Source organism: Hylobates moloch, unplaced genomic scaffold, assembly GCF_009828535.3.
Source record: "Hylobates moloch isolate HMO894 unplaced genomic scaffold, HMol_V3 SCAFFOLD_9, whole genome shotgun sequence".
Taxonomy (NCBI): domain Eukaryota; kingdom Metazoa; phylum Chordata; class Mammalia; order Primates; family Hylobatidae; genus Hylobates; species Hylobates moloch.
The window spans coordinates 118,514,935-118,535,535 of NW_026652284.1; the positions used below are offsets into that span (position 1 = coordinate 118,514,935).

At 47.1% G+C, this 20,601-nt stretch overlaps 1 protein-coding gene across 12 annotated transcripts in view; it reads right to left on the reverse strand.

The window, feature by feature from the left end:
• The window catches only part of FAM135B (family with sequence similarity 135 member B), a 446,472-nt gene that overhangs the window by 41,603 nt on the left and 384,268 nt on the right, over positions 1-20,601 (reverse strand). For all 12 annotated transcript variants that reach the window (XM_058443732.1, XM_058443730.1, XM_058443728.1 and 9 more), the window contains 3 exons: positions 20,426-20,475; positions 3,469-3,624; positions 2,283-2,356 (listed from right to left, as the gene is read on the reverse strand). In XM_058443732.1, the coding sequence (XP_058299715.1) occupies positions 2,283-2,356; positions 3,469-3,624; positions 20,426-20,475 (280 nt within the window). The remainder of the gene's footprint in view (positions 1-2,282; positions 2,357-3,468; positions 3,625-20,425; positions 20,476-20,601) is intronic.

Genomic DNA, 20,601 nt, shown 5'->3' on the forward strand with positions numbered 1-20,601 from the left:
CAACTATTCTGTCTACCTAAACAATTCTTGTATGTCATGGCATGGCTTGCTGTAACCCCAGACACTGTTCAAATGTCACATCTTCAAAAAGACTTTTTCTTATCGCTTTGGCTAAAACAGACTTTCTCTGCTACTCAGTGTTGCCTTGGAGCCCATTCACACTGGTTTGCAAGAGCTAACCGTGCACATCTCTTCCCAATTCCATATTCAGCGATAGCACACTGGTAGCTTGAAACTGGCCATTGTGAAAACATTTGCACAGAAGAAATCAGCAAACACTACAAAACACTACAAAAAAAGTCCTTTGTCTGTTTTTTCTCTTCTGAAAGCTGGTGGTTAAACATTTATGAGATTACTAGTCATACCCCATTTCTCTTCATTTTCTATGTTCTTATCTTGCTTTTTTCTTCCACTTGTCAAAACTTCAAATTATATAATTTATGTCTTGCCTGTTTCCTCACTAGGATGAGTGACCCATGTATACAGCACCTTTACTATATTATTGCTGTATTTCCACTCTTATGTGGACAATACACATTCGCTTACTTCATCAGTCACCGTCTAACATTTTCTGAGCAGAGTCTGTGGCTAGCTCCTGTGTGTTCCATGTGCATGGACACGCCCATTATGTCCTCACAATTGCTGTCTTACCCACTGTGTGGATAAGGAAGCTGAGACTGGACGGGGGTGAGAGAAAACCAAGAAGGACAGAAACATAACTCTCTCAAGGACCAACTGCTAATAAATGCAGGAACAGGGTCTCGAACCCACGTAATCTGAGTGCTGGGTCATCTGCAGTTTGTACAGGGGGTCAGTGTTCCAAAGCTCTTCCGGGAGAGCAGTTGTCTTTGAGTCTGTCTCCTCTGTGTGTGCTCACACTCCTTGAGAATGCAACCATGGTTCCACAATCTAAGGTTTACCTATTGTTGCAGTAACTCTGGAAAGAAGATTTCCTGCAGGAAGGCCGGGCACGGTGGCTCACGCTTGTAATCCCAGCACTTTGGGAGGCCGAGGCGGGTGGATCATGAGGTCAGGAGATCGAGACCACAGTGAAACCCCATCTCTACTAAAAATACAAAAAATTAGCCGGGCGTGGTGGCGGGCACCTGTAGTCCCAGCTACTCGGAGAGGCTGAGGCAGGAGAATGGCGTGAACCTGGGAGGCGGAGCTTGCAGTGAGCCGAGATTGCACCACTGCACTCCAGCCTGGGCGACAGAGCGAGACTCCGTCTCAAAAAAAAAAGAAGATTTCCTGCAGGGATCTTGCTATGCAATATTTTTCTCAGTGACCCTCACAGTTATGTTTATATTTGTCAGATTAGCCCTTCTCTGATTTTAATTCTAGAAAATATATTCTCCCAGCTCTAGCTGGCCACTGGGATAAAAGAATTAATGAGTGAGTGAACGACCGTAGAAATTCCTAGACTTGTCATTTCAACAGCTGTGCTTCCTTGGTGCCACCCCCTTACTTGCAGAATCCATGAGACAAGCCATGAATGTCACTGCACTTTCCAAACAGAATGAATTGTGGGGAGAAAATAGCATTCTAATGAGAAAGGTGAAAAAGTCTCCACATCCGTCTTGAGTGATGGATGGGTCTCATGTGTTTCTCCTTCTATTTTTGCTATGGCATCTCAAGCATCTTTCCATCCACATTTAACGTTTGAGGTGAACATATCATTTGGAAGCAAAAAGAAACCCTTGGATTGTGGACCACAGGACAAAACACATTGGAGGATTCTCTGCTCCCACTCACCCGGGAATCTTTGAGACAGTGACCTCATCCTCCATCAACCCTCTCACTTCCTTGCGTACTTTTCAATTTTTTTCTGGAAGAAGGCAAACTTAGCAATTCATCAGCCCTCCTAATTACGTAGTTCAGACTTAATTCTTATGCTAAATGCATTTCATAGCTACCACAGAGTCTCAGGCGAATTCTGTGTTTTTTCTGACATAGTTTGAGGCCACACCACCTGCTTCTAATTCATTTTGCAGAGGACTCAGCACAGATGTCTTCAGGGACCTAGGGTGCCTTGATTCTGTCTACGAAACCATGATACTCAATGAAAGAAAATTTTGGCTGGTGACCTTCTCTGCCACCTGCCAGCTCCCCACTCTGCAAACTGTCTGACTCTTTTGCCTGCAGAAGAAATGCAGACAGAAAATGCAGAGGTGGGCAGACTTGTCTCCTTCACATCCAGTGAGAAAGTGAAGAGTAACTTTCAACAGCATGTCTTGGGTGGCTGCTTTTAGGGATGAAGTGGGCATGCAGTGGATACTTACAGATTCTCCTGAAATGTCAGGACTGCAAGTTTTTGGTGCTCCATGTAAAAGAAGGCCTCAGAAAACCTTCGGACCTGCAGAATAAAACAATGTAAACAGTTCAATTCTTTAGGTAGGTATTACCTGCACTTTCTTTTTTTTTAATTGAGGCTCAAAAAGATGAATGGTATTTCCTAATAGGAGGAGAGCCATGCCCGTGACCTGAAGGTCCTGAATCAACAGTCTTCACATTCCTCCGAACTCATCTCTCTCCTTCAGAGCTCTTAGCCCACACTTGGTTTATGAACACACGTGAATGCAGTCTATGAATCTGTTCTTGCATTGCTTTTGCTATTATTTTTAACTGGAGGTCTTATTTATCCTACTAGAATATAAGATCTCTGTGAACAGGGTCCATAAATAAATGCAGATGAAACAGAATTCCCAAACCCAGTCATGTATGTTCTCTGAACATTTTGTGGACTCTGATCTTCATATGTTTTGTCATCTTGTTCTAACGAGATGTTGGTCTAAATACCAACATATTTAGTTATGCATCAGCACCTACCCATATGCACCTAAGCTGGTGGCAGAGAAACACACAGAGAGCAATGTCTTACATTAAAAAGCACTTTTTCAGCTGGGCACGGTGCTCATGCCTGTAATCCCAGCACTTTGGGAGGCTGAGGCGGGCAGATTGCCTGAGGTCAGGAGTTCGAGACCAGTCTAGTTAACATGGTGAAACCCCGTCTCTACTAAAAATACAAAAAAATTAGCCAGGTGTGGTGGCGTGAACCTGTAATCCCAGCTACTCGGGAGGCTGAGGCAGGGGAATTGCTTGAACCAGGGAGGTGGAGATTGTAGTGATCTGAGATTGCACCACTGCACTCTAGTCTGGGCAACAGAGTGAGACTCCGTCTCAAAGAAAAAAAAAAAAAAGAAAAGCAGTTTTTCCAAAATACGTTTAATATTTCTTGCGATAGGCTCTGAAATCCTCAAGATTGCCAAGGCAAGTATTCCATGAATGATACAGCAAAGGCCTGAGAGGCTAAGGAAGTTCACAACGCCACCCTGCATGATCATGGTAGAGACAGGAAAGCACGAAGATCTAGAGGCCAATCCCAGTGCTTGATCTAATTCTCATAAAGGTTCCTCCAAAGAAATCAAATGCATGTGATCGGAGAATGCATAGCAGTTGGCCACTCACCCTCAGGGTGTGGTGTTCCTGGGTGAGATAAGTGGTCACTTGGGAGTGCAGAGTGACCGTGTCCAGGAACTGGGTCCACAGAGCCATCATGTGGGACGTGAGCCAGGCCAGATCCTTGCTTATCTGCTCAGCGATCTTCTCTGGATTGTTCAACATCTGGAGAGGCAAAAGAGGCGGTAGTCAAGGCTGCTGACTCCATGAAGTCAGGAGCAGTCTTCTTCCTGAAGTCTTTACTGACTTTTCTGTTTTCAATAAATCACTCTCCTTTCTCTGCACATCTGTAGTATTATATTACAGCTCATAGTACTATAGGATCATGTTATCATGTTTGATCTGGAAGCTAAAACAGCAATGGCAACAATAAATTATTGAGGTAGTTCCTGTCTATAAAAAAACATCCAAAGCCCTTAGTCCAGCAGGCAAGATTGCCCACTACCCAGTCCCAGTGTATCTTTGCCATTTCATTTTTCTTTCATGTATGTTCTAAGTACAGCTTACTCTTAGATTTCCATAAACATCTTGCACCTTTAATATTTTCTCTCTCTCTTCGTTTATCCTGGATATCCCCTTTCAACTTTTCTATCCAAGCCTTCGAATCCCATCACCACAAAACTCAATTCACCCTACTTTTCAATGCCCAGAGCCAACAACACTTGCTTTATGACGTCTTCATAGTTGCCACCAGCCGGAAACCTTTTACTCACATTCTCCCCAGACTCCTCAAGGTACCCCAGATCCATCTACTGGACTCTACTCTGTATCCCATCCAATTCTGGACGCAGTACTTCACAGCAGTTATAACTTCCAATCCTCACTATCTCCTATGTGTAAGGAAGAGTACTAGGCATTTGACGGTGCTCCCCATCTAATCCTACCAGATACCCTTTGGTAGAGTTACTGTGGCCATCCAATCACAGAAAGTGAAATGAAAGTCAGTAAAAGAATGCCCAACCTCACATACAGCAGGGATTCAATGGAAGGGATGTATGACTATGAAGCCACATCACCATGTCACCTTCCCATAGTAAGTGTTTAGAAAACGTCCTGAGAGGAGAGCATCTCTGTAACCTCGCAGCACCTGAGGACTGAGGCAGTTCATGCACGGCAGGTGCTCCATAGCTTTCCTCCACCCTCCTCCTCGCACTACTCCACATTTGTTTTTGTTTTTCTTTTAGTGACAGGATCTCGCTCTGTCACCCAGGCTGGAGTGCAGTGGTGTGATCATGGCTCACTGCAGCCTCGAATTCCTGGGCTCCAGCAATCCTCCCATCTCAACCTCTGGCTGGGACTACAGGTGCATGCCACTGCACCCAGACAACGTTTTGTAGAGACAGGGTCTCGCTATGTTGCCCAGGCTGGTCTCGAACTCCTGGGCTCAAGTGATCCACCTGCCTCAGAGTGTTGGGATTACACGTATGAGCCGTCACACCTGGCTTCACTCCACATTTCTTATGGAGGATTCCTGGTTACATGAACTAAAACGTAGAGGAGTTAGACTAGAAAGGGCCTAGAAGCTTTGGGAGAAGACCCTTTCGACAGAAATGCTTTAGATAGCTGCAGTTCAGAACCAGGAGAACCATCTTTTGGGGGAGTGATTTGAATTCTGGAGAGGTGAGAAGAGAGGTCACATCTCCGAGGATGGCAGGAGGCCAGTTGCCAAGGCCTGTCACTGACCTCTAAGCTTCATCACTTATTCAAGCATTTAATCCCAGGCACATGTTTAGAACAAGAGAGAACTCAGAGATGAACAAGAGAGGGTCTCTGTCCATAGGGAGCTGTGTTCAGTGCTGGATATTTCCACTCGTTAACGTGAGTTAACAATTAAAAGTGCCACGGAGCTTTCTACTATGCACAATAGACCAGGGACACACAGCCATAGCCACATCCAATCCCATTCCTTTCTCTTCGTTGCCCTGTGCCTCAGTTTCCCCATCTGTAAGGTGAGTATGCAAAGCAAATTACTGCTTTTGGATGTAAAATATGAGGAGATCCAAGTCCAATGCCCAGCCTGAAATGCTGGAATTTTCTTCTGCTATTCTTAGACTGAAGACTGGTGCTAGATGGCGACCAATTGGGTAAAGTGAGACATCCAAGAGTAAGAAAAAGAGGGAAGGAGGAGTCTGGCATGCAGTAAGGTTCTCTAAATGTTGCATATTTTTGCTTTATCATGGATGACTTGCTTCCAGATACGGAACATCATTCAGCCACAGCATCATCTCTGAGCTACTTCTTCCAAAAGGTAAGATAAGTCTGTGATGATGACACAAGCTATGAAACCCCAAAATGAGGGAATGGCCTGCATTTTCTTCTGATGGAAGCTTTACTTCCAGCACGGGCTCTGGGGCAGGCAGGGGTCAAACAGGGAATGGCCACTCTTGGCCTATTCCCATACATCATGGCCAAAAGTGTTAAGTAAAAACTGAGGCCGGGCACGGTGGCTCACATCTGTAATCCCAGCACTTTGGGAGGCTGAGGCAGGCAGATCATGAGGTCAAGAGATCGAGACCATCCTGGCCGACACGGTAAAACCCTGTCTTTACTAAAAATAAAAAAAAATTAGCCGGGCATGGTGGCAGGTGCCTATAGTCCCAGCTAATTGGGAGGCTGGGGCAGGAGAATTGCTTGAACCCGGGACGCAGAGGTTGCAGTGAGCCGAGATCGCACCACTACACTCCAGCCTAGCGACAGAGTGAGACTCTGTCTCAAAAAAATAAAGAAGAAAAGTAAAAGTTGAATGGGGAATATGGCGGACAGGGTCAGTCATTACAAAACCTCCTGGCTAGAGAGTGAGGCTTTTGGATGAACTGTAAGTGACTTCTATATAGATTCTTGAACCAGTGCCTCTCACTAATAAGACCCAACCTTCTGCATCAGCACGTGGCACAACTGCTCCTGAAAATGCCCCCCACCTCACCTCTGCCCACCTCCCATCCTGGTCCAATGCACTCCCATTCCCAGCCATACCAACCTGCTGGCAGTGGGCTACACACACACCTGGCCCTCTCCAACCCCAGGCCCTTGTTCAGGCTGCTGGTCTCCCTGCGCACCTTTCCGCGTCACCTTCCGGTTTCCTTTCTTCTTCTCTTCATCACTTTGGACTTCTCTGTCCTCTACCAGGTAACCACTTCAGAAGCCGATTTTGTGTCTCCTTGTTTCTTTTTTTTTCTCTAAATAATTTCAACTTTTGTTTTAAATTCAGAGAGTCCATACACATTCCGTATTGCTTCTGATGACTCTTCTGAACCTTCTCCAATGCTCCGCGTGGAAGTCTAAGATCCTTCTTGACGTCTACTTGACCTGCACAGGCACCTCTCATAGCACCTCCACCCACATGTTGCTGGCTTCACTTCCTACATCCCTGTTTGCCTGCACTTTGAGCTTTAGCCTTCTTAGTATTCCCAGCCCCTAGCACGACAGCTGATAGACAGTGGGGGTCAGTGACTCTTTACAAAATGAATAGGTGGCTCCGTGTCCGTGGGAGGTGTCCCAGGCCTCCGGAACTCAGACTGCCTCTCCAGCGCTCCTTGTTCCCTCACTCACAGCACCACCACCACGCCGCCACCACAGTGGCACTGACAAACACAGCACGAATCCCGAGCTCCACCACCAGAGTGAATAAGAGAAAAAAGAAAAGCTATTCATTAAATGCGCCTTTGGGAGGATTATGTTTCCTCAAGTTGATTATAGAAACGGCTTTAGATAAGGTTAAAGAAGCTTCTAATTAAGCCACAAGAGGACTTTTCTATTCCACAGACGCCCGAGCCTGTGCAATCACAGATGGTGAGCTTGGAAGGGTTTTTTCCAGAGACCGAGGAGGCCCTTTACACTAACAAGGAGGCAGCTGCAGCCCAGAGCTGTCACAGTTGAAACTCCCTGAAAAAAAGGCCCTGCCATCCACGCCTGCCACACTTTCACCCTCGTCACCTGGGTGCTAACCAAGCACCTTTGTTCACTCCCGCACTCCCTTGCTCTGCCAACTGAGTGCCGGTTCTGTCCCAGCAGTGTGCCGAGCTCTGGGGAGCCAAACATAAACGCATACAGTCCAAGAAGAGGTGTATGATCGTGTTATAGCTATTTAATTAGATAATTATAATATACTTGTAAAGTACTGTGCAAGAGATATATACTGAGTGCTGTAGAAAGGTCATGGAAGGCTTCCTGGAGGAGGTGATATTTACATTACATCTTCAAGGTGAATAGACATTAAGTCAAGAGAAGCCTGCTTTACATTCCATGAACAAACTGTGCTCTCTCACTGGTCCTCAATTATGGTTACCCATCAGAATCACTAGGAGGCTATAAGTCCACCAATGTCTGGGCCCGTCTCAGATTCTCTGAGGGCGTGGCCTAAACATTAAACCTTTGTAAATTTTTCCCAGGTGATTGTAATGGGCAGCCAGAGTTGCAAACCCCTGCTTGGTCACAACCCCTGCCTTCGTGCATGTCCTCATCTTTATCCAGAATCCCTCCCCAACACCTTGTGTGCATACACACTCAGGCACACACACACCTGCGGTGTCCACTCCTGTTTCAGATCTCAGTTCAGTGCCATCCATCCAGGTGCCCTCTCCTACATATACAAGCGGGGGGGTCTAAGAATAACAATGGCAACACTGACAATTGAGAGTTACAAGGCACCGTGAGCAAAGAGCTTTACAGAAATTTTAATCTACTTAATTACTTAATCCTTATAGTAATCCTACCCATAAATCTAATATTATCACTCTTAATTTATGGATGGAGTAACAAGGCACTCGAAGTTTGAGCTACATGCCCAAGATTACAGATAGTAAGTGGGAGGCAATATCTGGACCCAGGAAGTCCAGCTCCAAAGCTCTGTTTAGTTGTCATGCAATGCAGCCTCTCATTAACCCCTCTACATGCTGTGTAGACCTGCATGCTGGCTCCTGTCCCACTGCATGTATTACAACAGTATGCTCACATGTCTGCTCAACTCACTTCAATATATATTTGCAGATGACAGGAGGAATCTCCTGCAAACTTTGCATGTATCAAATTCTTTAAACTCACAGGATATACCTGGAGACTTCTGGCATGGGATTCACTTAATACCCCCTTCATTGAGAATTTATTTTTCCTTCAGATGTTCAAGGATTTTTATAACAACAACATAGCAATAGTTCTGCAAGTGCATCCACTTATATGACTTTGGACCAAGGGTGATGTGGATGAAAGAAAATTCAAGTTGTTCCGGGAGACTTTTCATCAATGAGAAATGAAATCCAACATCTTGTTGAGTTCAGTTTGATAATTACTTTGGGATCTATTCTCTACCTGGTGCTATTTGGAGACGCGTTTTGCATTTTTGCTTCAGCAAATGTTTAGCACGCTCGGTATGTTTTCATAACAGCCTCCAAATATAAATAGAACTCAGTCCCTTCTATGCAGGAATTCATGGCTTAGTGGAGCCGGAACAAAGTAACACAAATCATTAAACTAAGCTGAGCCATGGCTGGGATGGAGCGCGGCACCACGAAACACAGGAGCTCGCCAGGAGCGCTCAGATCCCAGGATCTCAGATGGTTTCCTGAGAAGTCAGCCTTTGGTTTGGGCTTTGCAGGCTGATGGGGATTGTGTCAGGAATAAAACCAAGGTGAGATGGGATAGTCCGGGCAGAGGCCGTAGCTTGCAGAAAGACACTGTTTTTGCCCCCCGAAGGTCTGAAGTACAAGGTGTGCAGGAGGGCTGGGGCACCTCAGGGACAGGTGAGAGGAGCATCACATGTCCATGGCTTTGACTTCCATCCTAAGCAATCAGGCCTTCACCCTGCAGGTGAACAGGAACTGCCAGGAGCTTTGAACCAGGACAGTGAGAGTTGTCCCTGTGTTGGTTTCCATGCTTCCTGCAGCACACTCTGTATGGGAGGCTGTGCGAAGCAAAAGATGAGTCAGACAAGGGCTCCCCCATACGGGGCCTTGTGGTTACAGAAGAAGTCCCTGTGAAGAGTGATCCTGACATGTGGTGAGGTCTCACTGGGCCCAGAAGCTTTCCCATTCCATGGGACGGGCCATCAGAAGGCAAGCTGGGTATTGCTGCCAAGGCCCCTGGAACCTCTGGAGAGATGCTCTGTGTGTACTGCTGCAGAAAAGACCGGGCAGAGAAGAGTTGAACCCTGTGTCCAGCTTCATGGCATGGCAGAGGGGGACCAGGAGACAGCTATGTGCCTGCTGGATGTCCACCTAAAGGGCGACCCCCAGTGAAGGTTTAGAGTTCAAACACACACTATTCAAACCGCGGTACATGATATCCCAGCTGCACCATCATCTCCAGGGAACTAGTTGGAATTGCTGAATCTCTTGCCCCACCTCAGCTCAAAAGAATCAGAATGCACATTTTAACAAGATCCCCAGGTAATTCATGTGCACATTAAAGTGTGAGAAGTTCTAAAATCGGAAAGAGAAATTGGTTTTTCTCAAACCAGCTGCCTCTAGCTGAGCTTGGTGTTCCGGGCTCCCCTGGGCAGGCTCTCAATAAGCCCAGAGTCGCCCTCTAGAGTTAGTACTGTGAAGTCCTAGCGCCAGGAATTCCCTGACCTGCGTGACAGGGAAAGGAGAGGTAACAGTGACCACAGTGAACAGCCAGTCCCCAAAGCTTTAGTTTCCCCACTAGGAATCAGGCCTAATAAAACCTACATGACAGCATCAAAACGAGGACCCATTAAGCACACGTGTAACGTACTAATCAATGGGACCAGTGCCGACTAGGTGCTCAGTTTCTAGGAACGGTTTTCTTTCACTCATTGTTGGAAGGTAGATGGTGTCCCGGAGGGCCTCTTATGCTCTTTACCCCCTTGAATTTGAGGTCAGCTCCTTCACAGCAGAACCTTGAGAAGCCGCTGGGCCTCACGGGACCTGAGTGTCCTCTAGAATCACTGACTTCAAAAGGATGTTAAATGGAACAATGCATTTAAAAACCCTCTGACAAGAGGACTGGTCAAAGCAAACAAACAAATGAAAGAAACAAACTCCAAATACACAACCTCCACCACTCCCCAAAACCAACCAAACAGGCTGCCCACAGTCAGAAGCTGCTCACTGATGCTTAGTAACTATACTTATCATCAGTAGTTCCTGCTAGGAGTGTATAGCTCTGGGAAAGACTACATGACAATTTGGGATCTCCCAGAAGTTTACTGGGGGGCAACCAGGGAATTCTCTTGTGTTACAGAAAACCCTACATTGCTGTATTATAAAAAATTAAACAACAACAGCAACATTGCTCTCCAGTTGATACTCAGCATGTGTTGAACTTACTTGTACCAAAGCAAATGTCTGAGTCTCATTAGAACCTGCAGGTCCTCTGCGGGGAGTACACCCTGCTTCCTAATCAGGCTTCACAGCAGGGGTCCTCACCAACTGCTCCAACTCCCCTCTCCAGCCTGCCCTGCATCCCCACCTGAGCTCCACCTAGGTGGGACACAAGTGCCCACGCTGTTTCAGTCTGGTGGGCCCTTACCCTGGGCTTTGCATGGCTGTTCCCTCTGCCCTGAGGGTCCTTCCCTGACTGGTGTCTGACACCCCCCACTCCTTCAGGGCCATGTCCCAGGCTCCATCCTAGCCTCCCCAGGCAAGATAAGGTGCCCGCTCCTCCTTGCTCCCGCAGCCCCTCACCTCTTGCTCCCTGGTTCCAGTACTGACCACATCAGCAACGTCCACCTTATCTATGAACAAATCTATTTCTCATTGAGCTGCAAGTAAGTCCTGGTTGGTATCTTCCATCTTTGTATACCCAATGAATAGTCCAGCGGTCAGCACACAGTAGATGCTAAGTAAACCTTTATAAGAATTGTATGGATTGGCTGGGCACGGTGGTTCACGCCTGTAATCCCAGCACTTTGGGAGGCTGAGGCGGGCAGATCACGAGGTCAGGAGATCGAGACCATGGTGAAACCCCATCTCTACTAAAAATACAAAAAATTAGCCGGGCATGGTGGTGGGCGCCTGTAGTCCCAGCTACTCAGGAGGCTGAGGCAGGAGAATGGCGTGAATCCGGGAGGCGGAGCTTGCAGTGAGCCAAGATTGTGCCACTGCACTCCAGCCTGGGTGACAGAGCAAGACTCCATATCAACAAAAAAAAAAAAAAAAAAAGAATTGTATGGAGTAAAGATTAATCCACATCACTCCATTACTGCAGAGCTCTCCGTCTTCAAATTGCTTTAAATCACCCAAAACACCTTCCCACCCCCACCACTGGCAGCAGTGGGGGAGACCAGGAGCTGGCAATATTCTACCTCTAAACAGTGCTGCTGACTTAGCTTGCTCTTCAGGGATTTTTGGGAAGCGGGTGTTGTTTCTTCCATTGCAATGACCGGGCCAATTCTTCAGCAAACCAAGGAGTAGGCGGAAGCACAGCCCCATACACCCTTTCTACCCTCTTCATCCAGCCACATCCGTGCAGCAGTTGCCTAATTTAGTTGCTTTGTATAAAATAAAGCCTGTGGCAATACAGTCACTCAAAACCAAGAGCCGGTAGTCCTGCAGCTTGGGGCACCGCCCTAGAAGAGGAAGGCAATTAGTTGACCTCTCATAAAATATACTTGATCAAGTCATTGGCAGCCTGCATCCTAACCCCTGAATCTCCCACCAGAACCACTGTGGGAAACAGACAAGATAGCATTGCAATGGAATACAGGTGGCCTTGCGTTCAGGCCCTGGGCCCACCCCTTAGTAATTCGTGGACTTTAAGGAAGCCACATTTCTCTGTGTCCACTTAAAGCAAAATGATTGGGGATACTTGAGTACCTCCCTCCTTGTATTCCCAGGGCTGCAGCAAGGATAGAGCCTGGTGAACCAAGGGCAGGGAGCCAGCATTCCCTAGGCCAGGTATGTCGGTATTGTCATTGTTGTAGTGACTGCAATTAACCTTAATCATCGGTTCCTACCTCAAGATTCACTCCCTTTCCTTGTATGGTATTGTGATCGAAGGAAATTAAAATTTCTTACCCCCAAACATATTTCTTTGACATGTTTTGAAAAGCCTGCTGCTTGGCCACCAGGCAGAAGTGACCTTGCAAAACTGCCTTAAGTGGGAAAAATTCGTATCTGCAGAGAATCTCTAATAATGAAGCCAGGCTCCCTCCCTTTTTCATGCCTTTCCCAAGATCCAGGAGGGATGGAGAGTTCCACACCGTTAAAAGTCTGAAAAGGAAAATGTACCACCTATTCTCTGCGAGAGAGACTTCATCTACACAACAAGGCCACCTTGGCTGGCCAAGCCTCTTCTCTCCCTCCCATAACCTGGTTTGCCAGAATCTAAGCCCCCATCTTTCTGTAACCTTAAGGTGGTGTGTAAGTTTCTGTAACTCAGTGGGAAATTGGGTCTTTAGGGGGCCAAGAGCCTATAGCCCCCATACATACACATACATACATATCTCTCTCCACAGTTTCTGTCACAGAGCTTCTATTAATAAAACCCTTAACATTTCTGAAGTCATAGGAATGTCTTTTGTCATTCATAAATTCCTTTCGAACATATGCTAATTGAGCCTGTGCTAATGAGGTGACTCTTGACAGACCTTTAGATAGCTTTAGGGTAGAGGCTGTTTTCCAGAAAGACCAATCCATGATTGGAGAGTTGGGACTTTGAGCCCCACTCCTGATCTCTGGAGAAAGGAGAGGGGCTGCGGACTGAGCTAATCAACAATGGCCAATGATTTAATCAATCATGTCTAATGTCAGGGAACCTCCATAAAAACCTTTAAGGGACGGGTCTTAGAGAGGTTCTGGGTTAGTGAATGTCTTCACCTACTAGGAGGATGGTGCACAGGTGAGGACGCCTTCACCTGCTAGGAGGAGCTCTACAGGTGAGAGGTCCCTGCATTTGGGTTCCTTGCCAACCTCGCCCCATGGAACTCTTCATCTGGCTGTGCATCAGCACTCTTTGCAATATTCTTTATCATAGAACACGTTCAGTAAGAAAAGTGCTTCCTGAGTTCTCTGAGCCATTCAAAAAATTATTAACCTAGAGGAGGGCATCATTGGAACCCCTGATGTAAAGCTGATTGGTCAGAACTACTGCAGGCCCAGGACTCACAACTTGCACCTCAAGTGAGGCCTGTCTTATGGGGCTGCACCCCTAACCAGTGGGATCTGATGGTGAACCCAGGTAGACAGGATTGAGTTTGAATTGGATCACTGGACATCCAGCTCATGTCAGAGAGCTGGCAAGGTTGTTGGTGTGAGGGAAACCTCCATGCATTTGGTGTCAAAGTGTCTGTGGATACAGACAAATCCTAGTAGTTCCTTTCTCTACACAGCTTGTCAGCCTCCTTTCTCATGGCTCTCTGTGACTTGGGAATGAGTTTCAGCTCCGTGGTGCCTGGGGCACACACGCCTGTTCACTAGTAGCCTGGGATCTCTCCACAGCCTCAGTCATCCCATGCCCTGCCTTCCTGCAGCCCTGCCCACTGCTCCACAAGCACAGCCTTGCACCTCATGTCCTGCTGCTTCCAGGTTCCATCTACTGCCTTGGTGCAAACAGAAAAGAGGCTCCGTATTCTCTCCAGGCTTGGCTCCAACCTAGCCTCCTCTCTCAGGTCCACTGGAGTCAGCCTTTTCCTGGGTAGAATTAGTGACACATCAACCTGGGATCCCTCTACCACCTACTGATAGGGACAGGAGACAGTAAAATTCTGGGTAGAAGCGGGAAGGTCCTGGGAAGGGCCCCACCCTCAGGCCTGGAACTGTGGCCCAAAGTAAGAACATGCATTTCTATTTTCCTGCTTGAATGTTGCCTTTTCAAAACCATCCATGGCCTGCCCCACCTCCCCATCATGTGCCCATAAAAACCACAGGCTATACCAACAGAGAGAGAAGAGGAGAAGCAGCTGGATGCCTCCCCAGAGACTACAGTTGCACGCTGGAGAGAAGCAGCTTGACTTCAGAAGGATGGCTTGACAGCTTTGCTTCGCAGAGGCATCTGGCTGGGGATGGCCAAACTCTGAGGGAAGATTATCTTCCCGCTCCATGCCCCTTCCAGCTCCCCTTCCCACTGAGAGCAACTTTCATCAGCAATACAAGCCTCTGCATTCACCACCCTTCAATTCATTCACCATCCTTCAATCACTTCAACCTCATTTTTCCTGGATGCCAAACAAGAGCTTGCATACCACAGGTGTGGATGCAAAAGACTGTACACTGACTGTCTGCCCTCACTGGCGGAAAGCAGCCACCTCATGCGAAAAAGTGTTAACTGAGCTGTTAACACTTAAGCCATTCGCACATGGCAAAGCTAAAAGAGCATTGACTGTAACACTCCTTCTGGGACTTTGGGGGTTGTGGGTACTCCCCTCTAGCTGCTGCTGTGAGGCCCACATGGACTTTTGCCCCTATGAGCATCCCACTCACCCCAGCTCCTGTACCTGCTCACCTCCTGTGAGGGGTTGAGCTCAATGGGTTTGAGTGAGTGGAGTCTGCCCCTGCTGGTGCAGAAGCAGCCAGCTAGCTCCAGTGCCTACACTCCAGTTCCTGCCCACGAAGGGGTTAGGGAAATTTTCCTGCTTCAATACGGTACCTGTATCCATTGTGGAGTCCTAATAAGATAAGTAAGCAACAACAAGGAAGGGGTCCCAGATGCGGGAGAACAATTTTTTTGAGACATGGCTAATCACAGACAGCCTGCTGGCACATCTTTTCCCAAATACCTTGTTCTGCACATAGCCCCAGCAGCACAACCTTATCTGCATGAAGCCCCTCCAGCAAGGCCCTTTAAAACCTCCCTCCGGTCTCCGACTCTTTGCAGACAGCCCCTTGTCTGCTCTGCGGCCTGTGGTACCCTTGCAACTTATCTTCATACCTTCATACTTTAATAAAATCTGCCTTTCTTTACCTATGACTGTCTTGGTAAATTCTCTTAGCACCTGCAATGCCAGCCCCAGCCAATTACACCCGCAATGGCCACATCCACAACCCTCACCACCGTAAATCAAAAATAAAATTCTAAGCCCCCAAACTTACTGAATGAACCCCTCCTCTTGGTCAGGGGCATTCAAATGCAAACCTGAAGCACTAATCAGGCCATGATAGGAATGGTTAGCTAGACATGCCTCATTATACCTTCCTCCCTTTGGAATTCAGGCACAGCTGACCAGCAAATTATAATGTTAAAACAGAGGGCTTAAGACTGCCAAACCGACTCCTTGTAGCAAGAAAACACCAACACAACAGACAGCAGGCCCTGAAAGAAACCTAAGTATTTTACCCTAAAATACAGTTATTTAACATATTTTGGAAGGACCCTGCAAAGCTGCCTCTTTAAGGGAAAATCTACATTGTATAGAGAAGCTCCTTCCCTTTATGTTTTTGTTGTTGTTGTTGTTTTTCTGATGTGGGAGAGAATTAACTAAGAGTCTGGAACCTTTTTAAGTCTTATAAGAAACATTTACCATCTAATCTCTCTGAAGCCTGCTATCTAAAAACCTTCATCTGCATACTAAGAACTTGGTCTCCACAACCCCTTATCTTAACCCAGTCTCCCTTGTATCGATTCCAGGTCTTTAGATAACCTCTTTCAACCAATTGCCAAGCAGAAAATCTTTGAATCTACCTATGATCTGGAAGCCTCGCCCCCCCAGCTTTGAGTTGCCCCACCTTTTTGGACCAAACCCATGCAGATCTTACATGTACTGACTGATGTCTTATGTCTCCCTAAAATGCATAAAACCAAGCTATAGCCTGACCACCTTGGGCACATGTTCTCAGGATCTTCTGGGGCTGTGTCATGAGCCATGGTCACTCATATTTGGCTCAGAATAAATCTCCTCTAATATTTTATGGAGTTTGACTCTCTTCATCAACACCAGGCCCGTGGAATAGGAGAACAATGTCAAGGACAGCAGTGACACTGGTGGCGGCATTTTGCCCCAAGCTCTGTTCTGAGCACTGTGCACCTGTGACCCCACTTCATTCTCCTATGGCCTGCCCAGTGCTGGACAACCAGCTGGCTGATTCAGCACTGTGCCCTGCAGTCTGGGCAGAAGCCTTTACCCACTACTTTTGAGGTGATGCATAACACAGGACAACAGCACACACAGGTCCACTGGATCAGTAAATGAACGTATTGAGTCCAAGCTCCTTTTGCAGATGGGCCAGTAGCCTCAGAGGTATGACATTAGTGGCTCCAGGGTCAGTCATTTCCTCACCTTTGCTACTGTTCATCCACTCATTCCAGCATTTATTCAGAGCTTCTAGGTGCCAGGAGCCCTTCTAAGCAGTAGAAGTTCCAGAGGGAACAAATCACCTCCCTAGGCTATGTGCTGCATGAGCAAGGGGTCACCACTGAGTCCCCATGGCTGAGACCTGAAGAACACTGGATCTGGGAAGCACTGGGGGCTTGGGAAATGTTTGTGAAATTAATAAAAACTCTCATGGGCCAAAAGACGAATGGCAGTCGTTCCCAGGAAAACGTTGATCCTTTTTGCCATGAAGACAAAAGGAACCTGGACATTTAACCATATTCCCTGCCGAAGGCATGAGTATCACCAAACTCTACTTTATGACCACAAAAAATGACAAGCCAAAACTCCCATCATTTGATAAATACTTGCACCAGACATGATGGTTTGCATTTTCTGCACTTACTGCACAGGGCCAGACCTCATGGACCCCATCTCTATTCCCTGCACCGATGCTGCCTCCTGGGCTTGCATCACACTGCGGAGGTCTCAGCGTCGCAGGGACCAGCAGCCTCACCCTGTTCTGCCTCCCGGCACTGTGACTCTAGTCAGGGTGTGAGTCAAGCCTTGTTTCTTCGTCCACCGAACAGACTGTGATGGCTTATCTTATAGAATTGTTTTATCAATTGCATGAGAAAATTCACACAATGTAGCCAGGCAACTGGCCAATGTGCCAGCTTATTGGCTAAGGGAAAAAGATGTCAATGAAACCAGCATTGCAAAATTATAACTGAGATGGTGAAAGAGACCTGAACTAACCACTTCTTTCCTGATTCTAACCTCCAAGCTGTCCTTGTTCATTCCTGGGCATAAGCCAAACTAACTTCAGGAGGAACTTAGAGTTTGAAACAAAGATGGCAGCCCTTTCCCAAAACAAACCCCCTCTTGCCTGGTGAACTAGACTACCTTTGTAAGACTAACAAATTAGCCAAAATCTTAGAAATTATGGTTTAGGAGTCTATGCAGCCGGAGGCTACAAGATTCTGACCCTCCTCAAATTGCTTCTATGGAAAAATATCACTATTGTAAAACCTAAGATCAGTGCTCGAGATATTTTGCAGACCCTGAACTTGATGGATCAGTTGGCATCACCCAGATTGATAAACTTGCTCATCTGGTCTTGTGGTCCCCACCCAGGAACTGACTCAGCGCAAGAGGACAGTTGGACTCATCGCCGACCCAACCAATCAGCACTCCTGACTCACTGGCCCCTACTCAGCAAATTATTCTTAAAAACTCAGATCCCCAAATGCCTGGGGAGACTGATTTGAGTAATAATAAAACTCAGGTCTTTTGTACAGCTGGCTCTGCGTGAATTACTCTTTCTCTATTGCTATCCCCCTGTCATGCTAAATGAGCTCTGTCTAGCCAGTGGGTAAAATGAACCCATTGGGTGGTAGCATCAGTGAAAACAGATTCATTTTGATCCCCATTTACAGATAAGAACATCAAGGTTCATAAAGATTAAGCAACTTGCCTAAAGTCACACAGTGAGTAGGTAGAGAATTCAAAGCCATGTCTCCCTGGCTCTGATGTGCATAATCTTTGCAATACAGGATTCTCCATCACTACCACCCACTAGCCACCACCCACCATCATGTGACGTATAAGGAGAAAACAGGCAGTGGTCCCTGCCTGCCCTCACGACCGCATAGCTGGGGCTCTGGAGGCAGAAGGCCTGCTGCGTGTGAGCACCGATTCCTCCCACCACTTACCAGGTGACTTTGGACGAGTGCTTTGGTAATGGTGAAATATCAGGGGCCACAGAAAGATTAAAGGGGATTATATTGACAAGCACTTAGAACTGTGCCAGGCTGAGAGTCCCTGCTGATTAAATATAAGTCGGTGATGCTGGTGCTATGGTGATCCCGGACTAGGGAAGAGAGGCTCCTGGAAACCTGAACATAACAGGCACAGAAAACAACACGGAGAACCTGCAGGCCACACCCAGAAGGAAAGAGAGTGGGCGTATTGACAAATAGTCATAAATCAGCTCTTCAGCCTGGTCTCGTGATGGGAAATGGAAAAGCTGAATTGGAAAGCTGCCTGTTCCTGTGTTCCTTGTTGTTGTTTCAACCGCTAAAACGAAATTTCTGATAATTTACAGAGTAAAGCAGTTTCCCCTTGGGATGCTGAGCTGCACCTCCACAGGTACATGGCTCTGGCCAGGCCCTCAGGGGATGGAGCCTGAGGCAGCCCGAGACAGCCCTGGAAGGAGAGGCCATGTCACCAGAGACGAGCAGACCCCAAGAGCAGAGCACTTAGGAGGGTCCTTGCGTGAGCTCTCCAGTGGTCCCCTCGGAACAAACCTACTATGCAGAGGAGGAATCCCAGGCCCCAGAAGGTGAGCCCCTGGGGTCCCACAGCTGCTCCAAAGAGAAGCTCAGAGCCTGGATTTAAACCCACGCCAGCATGGCTTTGAAGCTTCTGGCCCCTCCCTAACGCAGTGGCTGCAATGAGGCTCACTCAGGGAAGGATGAGAGCTGTGGCCATCTGGAGCCCAGGGCCTCCTGTCTACCCAGCTGCCCGCTCATACACACATCGTCAATACTGCATCAGAGTCGGAGCGTATGAGCCCCCAAGTGTGGACATTAGGTCTTTGCCTCGTCTCAGTGGCCTTTACACACTCTCTAAATGGACTCCTGTGTTGCCCTCCTACAGTCTGCTGGCCCTGCATTTATGATAATCAGTGCTTGGCATGTGTTTCCCTGTTATCGCTACAAGCCAAGTCCCACCCCTTCTCCCAGGCTGCCGTCCAACGGCCCCTCCCCGAAGGCCCTCCAGCTCGAGGCTCCCAACACCCTCCTCTGTCTCTGCCTCCGCATTCCGCCCTCTCCAGGGATCTCCTCTGCATCCGTTGTGAGACTGGATTTTACTAACTTTGTAACATGCTCTAAAGCAGGGGTGCTCAGCCCTGGCTGCACATAATATTCATCTGGGGAGCTTTGAATAGAAACACAGCATCTGAACTCTAATCCCAGATACTCTGTTTCAGCCAGTTTGGGTGCCCAGGCTCAGGCAAAGATGCATCATTAAAGTTCCAAGGATGGTTCTAATGTACAGACAAAGTTGAGAGACACTGGCTTAACAGACAGAGGTGTCAGTTTGGGGGATGAGAGTTTGAGTCCTGCTTCTAGTACTGATTAGCTGTGTTAGTCACCCTGGTATAGACTTCTTTCCAATCTTGATTTGCCTCTTCTTCATATAGAAATAAGAGTACCCACCCAGATATCTAACACAAGGGGGATGCAAAAGTGTTCCAGAGATTGTAAATAGCAGCAGCATGCATTTGTCAAATATTTATTCAGCCTTTACTCTTAATGCACGCTTGATGAGGCTTTGTTGGCAAATGCATGTGACTGTTTTCATTATCATCCCTGACTCTAGCCTCCCTGCCATGTCTGAGGCCATCTGTGCACAGGTACAAGATTCTGTCATCCACAGTGAGAAGCACTGAGTTACTAGTCAACAAACGTTTGTTCAATGGAGGGGTAACGGACAAATACATATGTGTAGCCTAAGCTTCAGGGAAACAAAAATCTGTTAACATGTTTAGTTTTTCCAAAATATCTAGCAAGGCACATACTTATCGAACACAGTGACGTGGGGTAACAGAATGTAAGAATATTTCTCCAGCTTGGTATCTAGAGTGAAGTTACAAGTGGTGTCTTTTCACTTCTGTTTTTTTACAGCAAGCAAGCAACTGCATTTGCCTTGCAAAACTACTGTCATTCATTCAGACCCCAGCGCCAGTTCTCCAATTACCTGTAGCTCTGAGCACAGCTGAGAAAGTGTTTCTTCAACAGCAAGGGCCTCTAGAAAGAAAAAATAAACTGTATGATTAAATGAACCCATACTGAAATGCAGCAGTTGCTAATTAAATGAAAAAGCAAAAGTTTCACGTTGGCATTAAAGTCACAGAGACAAACACATTGCTGAGG